At 47.0% G+C, this 15,902-nt stretch overlaps 1 protein-coding gene across 3 annotated transcripts in view; it reads right to left on the bottom strand.

Annotated features, from left to right (window-relative positions):
- The window catches only part of TLL2 (tolloid like 2), a 144,157-nt gene that overhangs the window by 38,850 nt on the left and 89,405 nt on the right, over positions 1-15,902 (bottom strand). For all 3 annotated transcript variants that reach the window (XM_042238664.1, XM_027960295.2, XM_027960296.2), the window contains exons 6-9: positions 15,131-15,309; positions 14,111-14,216; positions 5,454-5,578; positions 2,916-3,031 (exon numbers count right to left, since the gene is read on the bottom strand). In XM_042238664.1, coding sequence (XP_042094598.1) covers positions 2,916-3,031; positions 5,454-5,578; positions 14,111-14,216; positions 15,131-15,309 — 526 coding nt within the window. The remainder of the gene's footprint in view (positions 1-2,915; positions 3,032-5,453; positions 5,579-14,110; positions 14,217-15,130; positions 15,310-15,902) is intronic.

The following is a 15,902-nucleotide window of genomic DNA, read 5'->3' on the forward strand; positions in this document are numbered from 1 at the left end:
CCTCCCTGAGGCCTTCCCTGATTACCCAGATAAACTTGACTTTTCCTTTTTGGAACTTTCCCCCTCTCTTAGAGTGATTCTAGAGTAGGTGAACTCTTCCCTCTCTCTTAGAGTGATTCTAGAGCAGGTGTTTTTAGAAGCAGGAAGATCTGGATTTCTTTCCAGCTCTGAAATCTTGGGAAAATACTTCCCCTTGGACCTTTAGCTTTCTCACCTGTAAAACAACATGTTCACCACTGGGTTTTTGACGGGACTGCATGAGAAACTGTATATGGCATGTATAGTGCCATGCCTGGACATAACAGACACTCGATAAAGGGTGATTTAAAAAAATCCACACTGCGTGGACATGGAACACTAAGGGCTCTTTGCATAGCCTATCTTGAGAGTGCCCACAGCTTCACAGTTCAGGTCTCAGGACAGGCAGCACCATCTTTGACAGAGCCTTATAATCTCCTAGGAAGTGAAGTCAGTACCGGAAAATAACCGGCCAGCTCACCTCCTGTGCTGTTGTGTGTGTGTGTGTGTGTGTGTGTGTGTGCGTGTGTGTGTGTGAGATGTTACTCTTCTTTCAATCTGCCTGTGGACTGAACTCACTTCAGAAGTTAAAAACAGTACTGGTGCTGAGCAAATGCCCCTCCTTCAATTAAATCAGACTCCCTAGGGGTGAAGAAAGGACTCTCAACTCTAAGTCTCTTGAAGACAGAGGTTATACCTTATATTTCTTTCATCTCTCTCACAATGCTGGAATTCAGGAAGGAAGGGCTTGGTAATCCTTGCTAACTGGTTGCAATATAATTCTTTAGCCTTTGCTTTGAAAATTTTCAGAACGGAAATGTTATTACAACTTCCTCAGTAACATGTTCACAGTGTAAATGAATGGATAATTATTCAGGCTAATTATTTAGGTATATTAGTGAGCCATGAAGACCACAGGGGAAGAGGTTGATGCACAAGAGGCGAAACTCAAATCAATCAAGTCTGCTGATTACTAACACCTCTGGAGAAGGCTGGATGAAGCCAAAGTTGAAATAACTGGGGCTGGAATTTCAATGATATATTCTCCCTGCCCCAGTCAGCATTTATAATCAGGGCTTGGTGAATCTTCTGCTGTTCACACATATCACATAGCCTCTGCTATTCAGGGCAATTCAACAATTTAGGGATTACCACATCCCTTCCTCTTCCTCCTCCTCCTCCTTCCTGCCCCCCTCCACTGGAGCCTCCTGCAGGCACAAGGACAGCAAACCTGCTCAAGGCAGACTGCTCTGAAGTCTCTTAGGTTCAAGATGACAACCACACTGTTATAAATGCCTAGAGCCAAAGGAAGGATGTGAGCATGTGGCTGTTGTGTGTGTGTGCATGTGAGTCTGTGTGTATGAATGCATGTTTAAATGTCTAGCCTGTCCGCTTTGTGGAATAATTTAGGATGATTAACTATCCAGGCCCTCCAAATCAAATTGCCTGGGGTCAAATCCCAGCTCTACAACAAACAAGTGGCCTTAGGCAAGTTCATTTCCTTACCTGCAAAATGAGTGTGGTAATAGTCACAGGAAGTGAGGACTACGTGAGAGACTCCACATGCTATGCGGAGAACAATGCCTAGCCCGTAGAAAGTGCTCACAGTGGTTCCTAGCCATCATTCAGTCTTTCCTGGAGACACCGTGTGTCCGTCCACTTCCCAGAATCCCTCTCGCTAGCATCCATCTTGGCTGAGCGATGCGTGCGCCACCAGGAAAAACTCTGAATTAGAGTGATTGGCCAAAGTTCACCCGGAAGCTAATCCCATAACCATAAAACCTGAGACTGCAAGGCACGCGGCAGAGCAGTTCTCCTGGGTTCCCTTACCGTACTGCTCTCCATCTGGGTGCCCTTTCCCAATGAAATCTCTTGCTTTGTCAGCACATGTGTCTCCTCGGACAATTCATTTCCGAGTGTTAGACAAGAGCCCAGTTTCGGGCCCTGGAAGGGGTCCTCCTTCCTGCAACAAGAGAACCTGAAGGACCTTTGGTTTTGTAGAGAGGTGTAGGGGAAAAAAACAAACTCGGAGGTGCAGAAGCCCCCAGTTCCCAGTTCTATATCCTGTAGTGGATGGGGGCAATTTTTTAAAAGTCTGAGACTCAGATTCTTTGTTCATATACTGGAGACAAGAAGATGAACCCTGCAGAAAGGTTAAGAATATACCACCCCTGCACCAGGGCAAAAGAGACCCCTGCCCTGGGCTCAACTTTAGAGGGCTGTGGAATCTTCAGAACCAAAGGAATGTGCCTACCAGGATTTTCCCAGATCCTACACCTTAAACTGCACCCAGGACAGGAATCCAGGGTGTGCAAACATCTCTGCCTTGGATCCATCCTCCCAAAGGTGGACAACACAGATGACCCGTCCACTTCCGCAAGAAGGGAAGCCCAGCAACAGCTGTTTACAAGGTAGGTGTGGAGAATGCTTGGGACTATGGGCTGGGGTGTGCCCTGATTGCTCCTAGATGGAACTGGTGTTGGGAAGAGGAGGAGGGACCGCCCTGGTTGGGGGCTAACTCTCCTTATAGTACCACTTTGATACACAGAATCTGAGGCGTCAAGAAATTCTAAGTTGGTCCCTTGCCTTCCAGAGCATCCTGCTGGTGTCTTTATCAAGGTAGGAGGATAGCACCTACTTTGTTTGACCAGACGTGAGCTTGATTTAGAACTCCAGTGGACATGTAATACACAGGCCTCCATTTGTATGGGGAAGGCGGGTGGGAAAGTCCAGAAATCATGAATGTTCAGCAAGCTTGCCCAGTAACCGGCACATAGTAGGTGCTCATAACATAACATAACAGATACCATTACTACTATGAATAATAACACTAATTCCTCATGCCTCACCCAATTCAAAGAATACACTGTCATTTCCCGAGGTGGTTTCATACCTACCTTTTCTCCTGGAGTGACTGATATCCTCCAGACACAGTGGGAGTAAGAAGGGTAGCCGTTCGGGAAACCAGGTGCAGAAAAGTTCCCCATCGTGTCCTGCAGGGTCTCCCCACATGCTGCACAAGCAAAACAAGACATGTGATTCAGGCATCTGCACACGCTTCCCGCCCATGCACAGGGCGGCTAAGCAAATTCAGTTAACCAGCCAAAGCCCCAGGAACACCTTGCTGAAAAGCATGGCAGGCAGACTGACATTTCTCTGACCGATAAAAGCAAAACTAGGCCTGGGGGCCAAAAAGTAACACCCTAAGGGTTTCCTCTGAGGCTCTCAGGATTGAGCACAGCCTAGAGCTGGCTTTGAATTCAGCTCTCCAGTTGGCTGTTGGGTGGTGGGCACATGTCCCAGCTTTGCTGGGCCTCAGTTTTCTTTATCTGTGAAATGGGTGGGACCTGCTTAGAGGGTTAATGAAACCATCTGCTTTACATGAAACGGCCCAGCACAGCGCTTAACACAGCTGCTGAGTGAGATCTTGTCTCTTCTTTTTCTGCTACCCACCTCCGAAAGAGCATGGAATAGTCAAGAAAAAGAAGGAAAATGACCAGCAGCACAGGAAGCTGGCACGTTCTACAGTGGGATATTCTTCCCTTGAATGTTTGAGGGTTGCCTGGAGTCTGGAACCTAGTCCTATGTATGTGAGCAGTATTTCCCCTAATCTGTTCTCAAAAGAAACAATGTCTGCAGGCATAAGCTTGGAAGCTGTGGGTTTCGTATTCCCTCACCTCTAGGGATTCAGAACTCAAAGACAAGAGCGTTGATTTGCTGAATGCCCCTCGACTCGTGGGGCCACCTCCAAAGTGTGGGACACACACTTCCTTCTTTTCCTCCATTCAATGTGGCCTCCACGTGGCAACCACCTTTGCTTTCAGTGACTGCTTGAAACTGCTTGAAGATGCAGTTTGGGGAGCTGTAGGAAGGGATGGCTGGAGAACGGCCCATCCTTGACCTCAGGAAATCCTGTACATCGGGGCTTCGATATCATGTTACTGAACAACTGCCAGGCATCGTGAGGATTACGCCCAGCAGTCAACACCCCCGAGGGTTCTGTGGAAATCATTTTAGAATAATCATCAACATTCTGCAGGGACAGACACATTACTGTATGGCTCCATGGTATTTACCAGCTGCTTCCAATCCTTCGGGGGGAAGCAAGAGGCATACGTATATACATTATAACTAAATAAATACTATGGCATTTCCCAGGGAATGCTATAAGATTTCTCTTTCAATGCAGCAGGGTTATATGATACATGTGTCCTGTATTTCAGCCCTAACATACCCCCAGACGACTAATAGCTGGATGGACACATTTCCTAGAGTTTCATGATGGAGCAGTCCCACACGGTCCTCTGCACACAAGCTGGGGCAGCCAGAGGGCTTTCCTGGGCAGGTCCAGAACACAGATGGTCGGGAAGTGGGTTGTAGGAGGAAGTGAGTCTCCCAGAACGGTGGCCGGGGAGGGGAGCAGCGCCAGCACTGCCATCCTACGGGGACCGAATACGGTTGTGGCTTTATGAGTAAGTGCATCCTGCCGGCAGTGTGGTTAAAAAAAAAAAGTGATAAGCCAATTTTCTAAGATTACCCCTATTTCAAATATTCTGTCCTATGATCATATGCAGGTCTGGTCTAAGAGTTTGGAAAAGATAACCAGACCTTTTGGTAGTAGAATTTCCTTTTTCCTCTCCAAGCCACCAAATTGCCTTTTCTCCTATCACTGGTAAAAACGTGCCTGCTGTAAAGTAGTGCTTTCCACTGAAGCTCAGCAACTTAAAGGGGCTGACGTGAGTTTCTCCTAGGGTGGCAAGCAGGTGAGGGGGAGGGGGAGGTGACGATGCTGAAGCCGATGAGATGGAAGCAAAGAGGGCAAACTCAAGGGCTGGGGCTTCTGAACTGGAAGAGAAACAGACATCTGCTGGGATCCAGTGTCCTGTCCAGCCTCCAAGGGCAGAATATTGGCCACTGTCCAGCGCCTTGGATGGTTAGGAGAGCCCGAGATCACAGAAGTGACTTCATTTACAGCACTGAGATACCCTCTGCCTTCCAGTGTTTGGAAAGCCAGCTTCCACCCTTCTAAAAGCATGCTCCCCCACTCTGCCTTTCTGCAAAACCCTGGGTCATTGTTTTACCAAACCCACCTCCCCTACTCCCTTAGCAAGGAGAGCACTTTCACCCCTGTGGCACGCACACCACGCTGGACCCCCGTTCACTGTCGTTCCACTACGACTTCTTCCTCTTCTGACCATCAGGGCTTTGCCAGAGAGTTCCAAAGCTTCCCACAAGTTAAGCTGTGGCCTCTAAGAGTCCTCACTGGCTTCGTTGCCTGCACCACTCCACTGGTTGGACTTTCCACACTGTCTACCACCTCCTAACGGCAGCACACTCCCCGAGGTATCTTCCCAGCCCCAGGGATGCTTGCAAACAGTGGTTGAGAGGTCTCTGTGGTGCTCCGGAGGCCCTGGAACCCCGTGATTTACAGTTACCTGGGCATTTGTACAGCTTCCTGGCTTGAGCTATGTCTCCCTGACTGAGCCGCACGCGCTGGCCGATGGTTGGCCTGACCCCGTTGTCATCTCGTCGGGGGAGGATGGTGTCCAAGAAAACTCCTCTACAGGAAGAAAGGAGAGAGGGAGAAAGGAGAATAAAAGTCAAGGCTGTCAGGCCATCCGTGTAGGGGTTTAGAGTCTTCCTGTCCTTGTCCACACCCCATCCACATTCCTACCCCCTGGCCTGCCCACCCCTGGTGATGTGACTCACAGGGCTGCCTGGCCTGGCACTGGCATGTTAGCATTCCATTTCCTCAGCTGCCAGCTCCCTTTCCAATGGGAAAATGACTCTGCCAAGTTTAAAAATATGCCCTAGCCCAGTGGCCCTGAGGGCTTCCTTACTGAAGTGTCCTGAGCATCTCCACAAATTCCCTGACAGGTCCAGGCCTCAGGGTCCCCCCCACCACCACCCCTACTGCACAGTTGCAGGGAGCACCATTCAGAGATGACCGTGTGAGTGGTGCCCTCTGGAGTTGTGCAACGGGCAGCTCCCAACGTGGATAGGTCTTGGAGAGGCTCCAGAGAGAGCTTGGGAACCAGTACAGTGAGAGGTTCTCAGGGAGGGGCTGGTCAGCAAGAGCTGGTTGACGGGTTGGTGAAAGAAGGCGTTCAGGGTTTGGGGTCTTTGCTGGCAGGAGGGATAATCAGATGGAAAACGGGCTGAATACAGAGGACAGGAGGTAATAGGAGAGTTCTGGCCTAGAGATCTCTGTCTAAGGCCTGACTGCCACCTGGTGAGCTCAGACAAGTCCCTTCCCTCTCTGAGCCTCAGTTCGCCCCTTTGGACGGTGAGAGATTGGTTTAGATGGTCATGGCAGCCTCTTTGAACTTAACCATCTCGCTCTGCTCCAGTGGGAATGAAATCTAAGAGGAGCAAAGCAGACAAAAGCCCACTAGGCTGCCTGGCTGACACTGGCCCTCTTCACATCTCCCTGTCATGGGCGTGGTTAACCCCTTGCCTGACCCTCCCACTCTGCTTCCAGACCCCATCAGGGACCTCTCCTGGAGGGCAGGGCCTTCTCCAGTTACCACCCTGTTCCTTTCCATCCCTTCTTAACCAAGAATCTGGAAAGAATCGTCTGGCTGCCTACTGACCCTTTACTCCTCAGTCCAGCTGCAGTCTGACTACACAAGCAATGGTCACCAGTCACCAGCCAGTGACCAAGAAGTTGGGCGAACACTTGTCAGCGCTCAGCGGCTCTCCCTGCAGCATGGTCCCCTCTGCCGGGCCCTCCCCTCTCAGACTCTCCTCTCCCTGGTTCCCCAGACACCGCTCTCTCAAGTTAGAATCTTCTTCTCCTGCCTCCTGCAAATGCTGTTTCTAGAATCCTGCACTCTCCCTCTTCTCTCCTCTCTCCTGCTCCACCTGCTATCTGGGTTTTAACCAATACCTATAGTGTCGCTCAGTTGTGTCTGACTTTTTGCAACTCCGTGGATTGTAGCCCACCAGTCTCCTCTGTCCATGGAATTTTCCAGGCAAGAATACCGGAGTGGGTTGCCATTTCCTTTTCCAGGGGATCTTCCCGACCCAGGGATCGAACCCAGGTCTCTCACAATGCGGGCAGATTCTTTACTGTCTAAGCCACCAGGGAACACCTATAGGCTGATAGCTAATTCTCTGATTCCAGTTCTAGAACCATCTGCTAAGAGACATGTCTAGTGACCCCTCCACTGCACTGTCCTATGGAGTTCTTAAATCCAATTCATTCAAAACCTAATGCACTCCATTTTTCTGCTCTTTGCATGAACCTGAGACTGAATTTGAAGGTGCCCTTGGCTTTGTCTTCTCCCTCTCACTCCCTTGTTGAAACCAGGAACCAGGGCCTGTCTGTAGCACCCTTTATCCATTTCTTGAATCTATGCCCTTCTCCTCATTCCAGACCACTGCCTTAGCTATCAGCATTCCATTCCTGAACTCTTTTTAGTAGTCACCCCACTGTAGGCTCAGCCACTCTTCTCTCCCCACCCAATGTAGTAATGTGATCATCCTGAATATAAGGGCATGCATGTGCCCACTCCGCTTGGAGGCCTTCACCCACTTGCAACCATCACCTGAAGCTCCAGGCCCGGGCTCGCTGGCTTCAGCCTTCCTCTTCTGACTCTTCCACCTTTACCATAAACAACTTCATCCTCCTTCTTGCCCTAAACATGCCCTTAAGCAAGCTGTCCTCTGCCAAGGCTGCCCACCACCCATCTTCTTGACCACTACCAAACTCTTGTTCATATCTTCAAAACTCCATCAGATGGCTATCCCTTTTAGAAGTTCTATCCCTCCCATCCTGAGTGAGTTATTCCCTCCTCTGGGCCTTTCTTGTCTAATTCGATATGATTCTTCTTATCAAACTGTATTATCTTTTGGGATTGATGATAATTATCTTCGGTGCTAAACAGTAAGTTCCTCCAGCAGAGAGACCAGGTCCTTCATCTCTGCCCTCAGGGGAACTATAGCAGAGCAGACCTCAACAAAGGCTTCTTGAATTAAATCCCACAGCCAAGACAGGACACTGGCATCAAAAGGTTTTGCAAAATAGCTATTTAGACTCAAAAGGGAACGCAAAAAATGCTTGTTACCTAGTTATTAGCTGTTCTCTCCTTTCTCTTCTCTCTCACTTTCAAACGTTTCCTTTTCCCTAAGGTCAGCATTACCTTCGAAAATATATATTAGTCCCTGTTTCTTCCTTTTTTGTTTTTGTATATACTTCTTTTTTTTTCCTAAATCAGATTTCAAGCTCACTTTCTTTTCATTGTTAACCAGACTGTCTGCCGATGTCTGTTTCAGGACCGCTTGCCCTAACATTTCACCACCTGGCCTGTCTCTCACTATTGCCTCGCCTCTGGGTCCTTTAGAGACACTTTTGTGGAATCCCTGGTCTCCCTCACTGACCTCACCGGTTTCACCAAGAGTGAAACCACAGAGGATGACTGCATAAAAGTCTAAATCCTATGAATCTAAACATGGGTGCTTCTGCTCCAATACAAAACGTTTTTACTTGTAATTGTTGTCTTGATTCCCCTGGAGAAAGACATTTTGCTGCACAAAATGCAGGGCCCTGTATAATCTCTTGGCAACTCAGACTAACTGACGCTGTGGAAACTCACACGGTGCAGGCGACTCGGCCAGCAGCCTGCTGTGAGGGCAGTGTGTGCTCACACACGCTGTCCATTCATGGGAACTGCCTACGAGCCAGGACCTGGCTGAACCCTTTAAATGCACCATCTCATTTAACCCTCATAACACCCGAAGAAGCAGGTGCTGTTGTTATGCGGGGTCCTATCTAAGGTGAGAATACCAACCTGCAGAGCCTCAGAGACTCACTTGGGTACAAAGCCAGTGATGGGGAGCCAACCCTGGACCCGAACGCAGGCAGGCCTGGACACCCCCTCCTGACATCGTCCTCTCTCCAGCCGGTGTTTCCCACCACCCAAGAAAGAGATCTTAAGGTGCGTTAGATCCCCGATAGAGTTAGGAAGTGTGGAGACTTCAAAAACCAAAGCAGCAGGAGCAACCACGGCTCACAGTCAGATGGCTCTGCAGGCTGGGGGCCCCTTCCCACCTCCCCCCAAGCACATCCTGGGGCGGGCAGCACTGTGGTGGGCTCCAGAAGATGTTTACCACAAGAGACGTCCCTGTGTAAACTGCTGCAGTCACATCCCCCCTTTTATATGGGACAACCCTTAGCATTGACACTCTGCTAAACTAAGAACAGCTTTGGCAGATGCCCTTAGGGAATAAAACTGTCAGCTCAGAGTTCTCCAAACAAAGACGCTCCTGTACCAGAGAACTGTCTCCTCATCTCCTGGACTCTTGCCCACGAAACCTCCAAAGATATCACTCCCCACAGCCTGGGTCCAACCAAGGGGAGGAGGCAAGAACTGCAATAAACTAGAGGGAATGAAGTTGGAAGCAGACAGCTCAGTTGTAAAGACACACACAGACTGAGTTTCCCAACAGCAAGAATAGCATTTGCCCCAGAGATGACTGAATGCTCTGTAGGCATTTTCTGCTCTTTGGCAGAATCAAAGATGATGGGCAGGCTAGATCCAGGGGACACCTGACCAAGAGTAATGACAGAGGGTTAAGAAGGGGGGGATATTTAACAAAAAGTAGACCAGGAAAGACCCCTAGTTAAAGACTCCATTGATAAATATCCCCATTGAACAAAGTAGTTTTCTGAAAATCCATAAAGAAAATTAGCAGAGAGGACACGGCGACAAAATAGATTTGCTGGGACCATTCTCAGTTCTGGGTCAGGGTGTGAAGGTAACTACAGTGGATTGTTAAAATAACAAATTGTGCCTCCTAACAGCCATATCTCTCGGCAGTGTGAAGTTGCAAGTACTCCCATTAAGAGGTAGGATGTCTTTCATCATCACTTGAATCTGGGCTAGACTTGTGCCTTGCTCTGGTCAATAAAATGTGACAGAGATAATGGCATGTACATTTTAAAGCCTGGGTCTTGGGAGGTTTAATGGTTATTGCTGTGGCAGCAATCCCAGGCAAGACCAGCAAGGAATGAGTCAGGATGATTCACACAGTGTCATAAAAAAAAATAAGCTATTATAAACAGCCAAGTTTTGGGGTAGATGGTGCTGTGACAGGGTTTCCCAGGTGGCACTAGGGGTAAAGAACCTGTCTGCCAATGCAGAAGAAGGAAAGAGACTTGGGTTCAGTCCCTGGGTCGGGAAGAGTCCCTGGAGGAGGGCATGGCAACTCACTCCAATATTCTTGCCTGAAGAATCCCATGGACAGAGGAGCCTGGCAGGCTATGGTCCATAGGTTTGCAAAAAGTTGGACACAACTGAAGGGACTTAGCATACACGCAAGGTACGGTGACAATAGGTAGCATCATGGTAGCAGGAGGGGGTGGGCTTCCCTGGTGGGTTAGAAATAAGAAAAAAAAAAAGAATTGTTTTTTTCTGAAAAGACAAGAAAAGAAATGTTGGTGTCAGAAGAGAAGATTTGTCTGCATTCTTGCCATGGGCTCTAGTTACAGAACTTTGCATAGTAACTGGTACATTGCAGGCATGGAGAAGGCAATTAAGCTTCTACAACCCACTAGTAGTAATCTATCTGAAATTTCCTACATAATAGAAACGTGTAGTTTCTGCTTAATGAAGTGACCGCGGTATCTGCATATGGGAAGAATTGTAGTGAGATGATGGACATTTATTCCCTCACCTAGTCCCCAGCACTACAGATTTCCTGTTTCCTTGGACTCATTCATTAATTTGTTCATTTGACAAATATTTACTGAACTCTGTGCCAGGCACTGTCTTGAGTGCTGGGGAGTAGAAGAGAATGAGGTGGTCTCAATCCATAAAGACCTCAGTTCAGTGAGGGAGAGAGGAATACAACAGACAAATATTTTTTTGATGTGGATTATTTTGAAAGTCTTTATTGAATTTGTTTTGATGCTGTTTCTGTTTTATGCTTTGGTTTTCTAGCCATGAGGCATGTGGGATCCTAGTTTCCCCACCGAGGATCAAATCTGCACCCTCTGAAATGGAAGGTGAAGTCTTTTTTTTTTTTTTTTTTTTGAAGGTGAAGTCTTAACCAGTGGACCACCAGGGAAGTCCCAACAGATAAATAATAATAAACAAATTTATATGAATAATTAATAGATAAGTAATAAAGCAATATGAAGAGTTTTGGCATCTATAAAAACAAGATCCAAGGTACAAGGACATGGAACAATGGATTGGTTCCAAATTGGGAAAGGAGAAAATCAAGGCTGTATATTGTCACCCTGCCTGTTTAACTTATAAGCAGAGTACGTCATGAGAAATGCTGGGCTGGATGAAGCACAAGCTGGAATCAAGACTGCCAGGAGAAATATCAATAACCTCAGACATGCAGATGACACCACCTTTATGGCAGAAAGTGAAGAGGAACTAAAGAACCTCTTGATGAAGGAGAAAGAGGAGAGTGAAAAACCTGGCTTAAAACTCAACATTCAAAAACTGAAGATCATGGCATCCAGTCCCATCATTTCATGGCAAATAGATGGGGAAACAATGGAAACAGTGAGATACTTTATTTGGGGGGGGGGCTCCGAAATCACTGCAGATGGTGACTGTAGCCATGAAATTAAAAGACAGCTTACTCCTTGGAAGAAAAGCTATGCCCAATCTAGACAGTGTATTAAAAGGTAGAGACATTACTTTGCCAACAAATGTCCATCTAGTCAAAGCAATCATTTTTCCAGTAGTCATGTATGGATGTGAGAGTTGAACCATAAAGAAAGCTGAATGCCAAAGAACTGATGCTTTTGAACTGTGGTGTTGGAGAAGACTGTTGCAAGTCCCTTGGACTGCAAGAAGAACAAACCAGTCAATCTTAAAGGAAATCAACCCTGAATATTCATTGGAAGGACTGATGCTGAAGCTTCAATACTTTGGCCACCTGATGCCAAGAGCTGACTCACTGGAAAAGACCCTGATGCTGGGGAAGATTGAAGGCTGGAGGAGGAAGGCACGACAGAGGACAAGATGGTTGGATGGCATCACCGACTCAATGGACATGAGTTTGAGCAAGCTCCAAGAGATGGTGAAGGACAGGGAAGCCTAGCATGCTTCAGTCCATGGGGCTATAAAGAGTAGGACACGACTGAGCAACTCAACAAGGTACAAGCTTCTCACTTGGACCAACTTGACCTTGATTCCCGGAAAAAATCAATACTTTGGCTCCACTTAGCCACCCCCAGAGCTAATGCAGTGCAAGTTGGCTATTCCCTGCACCACTTCCCAACCCTGTGAGTCAGTCCCACACCCACATCCAAGCATTCCACCTCCAACATCTGCAGAAGGAGCACTCATCCTGCCTCTCAGACCCCCGGGTTAGGTCCTTCAAAGTCTCCATTTCCCAGTGTGGAAGAGGAAGCCTCAGATTCCCATATGGCAATGTGTGAGATCATATCTGTCAATCTTTCACATTCTGGTTAATAAATTATAACATGAAATGTTGGAGCTGGAAGGGATCCAAAAACATCTGTTCCAACTCTCTCATGAGGGAACTGAGGCCCAGGAAGGTGGAGATCTGATCCCACACAAAGCTGCCCCTAATTACTATCTATACCTCCTTCATCAGCAAGGTGCATGGGTGAACGAGGGCTAGAATTCAGCCTTCGACTCTCAGGTCAGTGGTCTCTTCATCACATCATATTCCCTTTTGTATCTTCTTATAAAGAGCCAGAAGAAGAGTAAAGAGAACTGGGTAGGTCACTCCCATCCCAGGTGTTCCAAGATGCTGACTTTGGGCCAAACTCCACCCATTAAAGCACTGGAGAGCTCCTGCCTGGGTGCAGGATGGCGATCATAACTAACTCAGTTGTGTGGCCAGAGGACCAGCGCCCCCTTGGAACTTGGGATGCTGAGATGTAGAGGATGTCGCCCATGGTAGTATGTATGACCTTATCGACAGGATGCTTTCAGAAGCTGTACCCAAGAGCCAAGCAGCCTGGGTAAACAGTGTCCTTTCCACTCCCAAGAGCTGTGTGTCGCTTGAACTAATGGTTTCCTTTGATCTTGATGAACATAGAGATTCATGAAACCGACTGTTTCCCTCTTTGCTATGACCTGCTAGGAGGCATGGGGGAGGATTTGCTGCCAACCCTAACAAAGGGCACATGACTTTGTGGCATATATTCTGAATGCCAAATAGATTCCAAGCTTCAACTTAGCTATTTACCCTTATTTTTTCCCTCTTGACATCTCCAAGTCTCCTCACCTAATTTTTTTTTCTTGTATATATTGGGAGTCACCTTAAATCTTATTTAATGATTAAATAAATAAAAAGCTGATTTTAGGCTGAAACTAGGGGGGTGGGGGGGGAAATACCAAGAGAGAAAAATAACTCGAGTGGAAAGATCTACAAAACTGGGACAAGCAGTGAAACACTTCTCTATACAAAATACTTACATGATAAGGGTAGGATAATACAGTAATACAGAAGCAAGGGTAATATGCAAAATACCTAACACTGGGTCCAGCACAGCATGAGCTCATCAAAACCGATCCTGCTGAGGCCAGCCATAAATAACTGGCCTGCCCAGGCTTGAGGATACCAGCTACCATCACGTGTGGCCAGCAGGCAGGAGACCCGGATTTTTGTTCTCATTCCAAGCTCCGCTACCTGTGAGACCTCCAACTGGCTGGAGCCCCACTTTCTTCTAAAATGAGCCCCTAATTTACCACCCTCCCAACTCTGACACGGTCTAGCTTCCAATAAACCACACCTCTTCTAGGAGACATGGTTGGATATACTTTAGAAGAGGGCCCCACCCGCTGGAAATTTTATGAAGAGCCTCTAAGTTATGATTCCAGCCAACCCCTCAATAATTTCCCTTTTCCAGTTTGCTGCTTGTGACATGAGGGCATGATGAAACACCAGCTTCACAATGGGATTCAATCTTATTAGCAGGAACCTGATTAGATTATATTTCACTGCAGCCCAGAGGCCACCGTATTTCAAGGACAGACATGCCAACTGTGCCAGGAACATGCGGAGACCTGCTCTCCGCAGACCTCCTGGAATCTGACCCCCGCCTGCGGCAGGCACAGTACAACACGGATGAGGCGTAACCATAGATTCCGACCTTGAGAAGGTGTTCCGGGCGTAGTGCATGATGCTGTCAAAGTCGTACATCTCTCCCAGAGAGCTCACTTCCCCAGCTTCCATTTTTAAGAAATTATACTCCTGACCTGTGACACAACACTCTGTTAACGTCTTTGAAAACCAAGGTAGGCACCTGAAAGGAGGCAGAGGAGGGGAGAAGGAGGGCCCATAGCAACTTCCGGGAGCTCTGTTAGTCAGTCAAATGACAGGCTTGGTGGTGGTTCTTCTTGTTGTTTTTGACAGATTAGAAATTTGAAACTTAGAACAGCTCTATGTGGTCCCAACCCCACCACCCAACACCCCTCCCAAAATGCCTCTCAAAACACTTCAAGTAAGTTAATAGATTAGTTATGAAAAAATAAATTGCCTTTAATTCTCTAGTCTTGTTATTGAAGGAACAAAGAAAAGAAATCCAATATTTAAGTTCAATCTCAAATTCACTATTCAAACTCTTGAAAGCATTTTTAAGGCAAATATATTATTCAATCAGTGACTTTCATGTTCAATATGAACTTCTGTATAAAACTGTTTAACACGGGGAGGTATTTTTAAGAAATCTAGACACTTTATCTGCCTTGGGATAGGCAGAAATACTGCTTTTCATGTACTTGTGTCCTAATTAGATTTCAGTTTCAAAAATATGTGTTGCCTACATCAGCAAAAATGAGTCTTCGAAAAGCAACTGGGAGAACTCTTTTTTTGGATGAGTAGCTTTGATGCTGCAACAGTGTTCTGGTCGCTTCTGTTCCTGTTAAATGGAGTTAGATTTCACTGTCCTTTACAACATGGAATCATTTTGCTTCTGCTCTAACCTGAAAGCTCTAGCAGATGACCTCCCCAGAAAGACAAAACATGGAAGGATAAAGTGCTGGTGACAAAGGCCTCCATACTTACCAATGAGTGTCGGTCTGCCCCCAGTAACCACTCTCTCTCCTCCCTCCTGACCCCATGGTGCTACCTGCCTGACCGCTCGCTTCTAGGCTCCATACAGACTACTTACCTGGCTGGATGTTTTCTCTGATGATGGTTACATGCTGGTCTCTGTCTGGCCGGGTGTGTTCATGCCAGAACCCAACCACATGGCCCAGCTCGTGGGCCACAATGCCAAACTTGTCACAGTTTTTTCCAATGGATATGGCCTGTGGGCCTCCACCTCGGCGCCCAACATAGGAACAACAGCTGGACAATTGCAGAAATACCCAGGTCAGCAGATCAGGGAATGAAGCTTGAAAACAATCTCATTGTCCAACTTCCCTCCCTAGGCAGGAATTCCCTCCAAAAATGGCTCTTGACCTTTCCGGTGGCCTGGAGAATCCTTAGAAAGATACAGCCTCTCCTCCAGGAAAAAAGTAAATACCTTCCCCCACCCTTCCACCCCTGAGTCTCTGATGACAAGGAAGAGACAAAGGAAGGAGCCCCTGACTTTCTGTAAAGCATGAGTCTTTTCGCTATTATCAGAGGAGCCTTAGAGATGACTTACCTCTGGGCACAATTATTTTTTAAAATATATATTCATTGTTCCTAATATAGAAAGCTGTAAAAAGTAAATTAAAATGGCCCATAATCCCACCACGCAGATAACTTCTGTAAAATGTTTTAAAAATACATGCCCATGTCACAAAAGATTTAAGTACAGTATTAAGGTTCCAAAGATAACTATTGCTGACAGCTTCTTGAATTCCAGTCCAAAAAATGTAATACATCTGTATATACACATATAATATTTTTAATTACAAAATACATCATGTACATTGTCCTTCATCTTGCCTTTT

The sequence above is a fragment of the Ovis aries genome, chromosome 22 (genome assembly GCF_016772045.2).
Source record: "Ovis aries strain OAR_USU_Benz2616 breed Rambouillet chromosome 22, ARS-UI_Ramb_v3.0, whole genome shotgun sequence".
Lineage (NCBI taxonomy): Eukaryota > Metazoa > Chordata > Mammalia > Artiodactyla > Bovidae > Ovis > Ovis aries.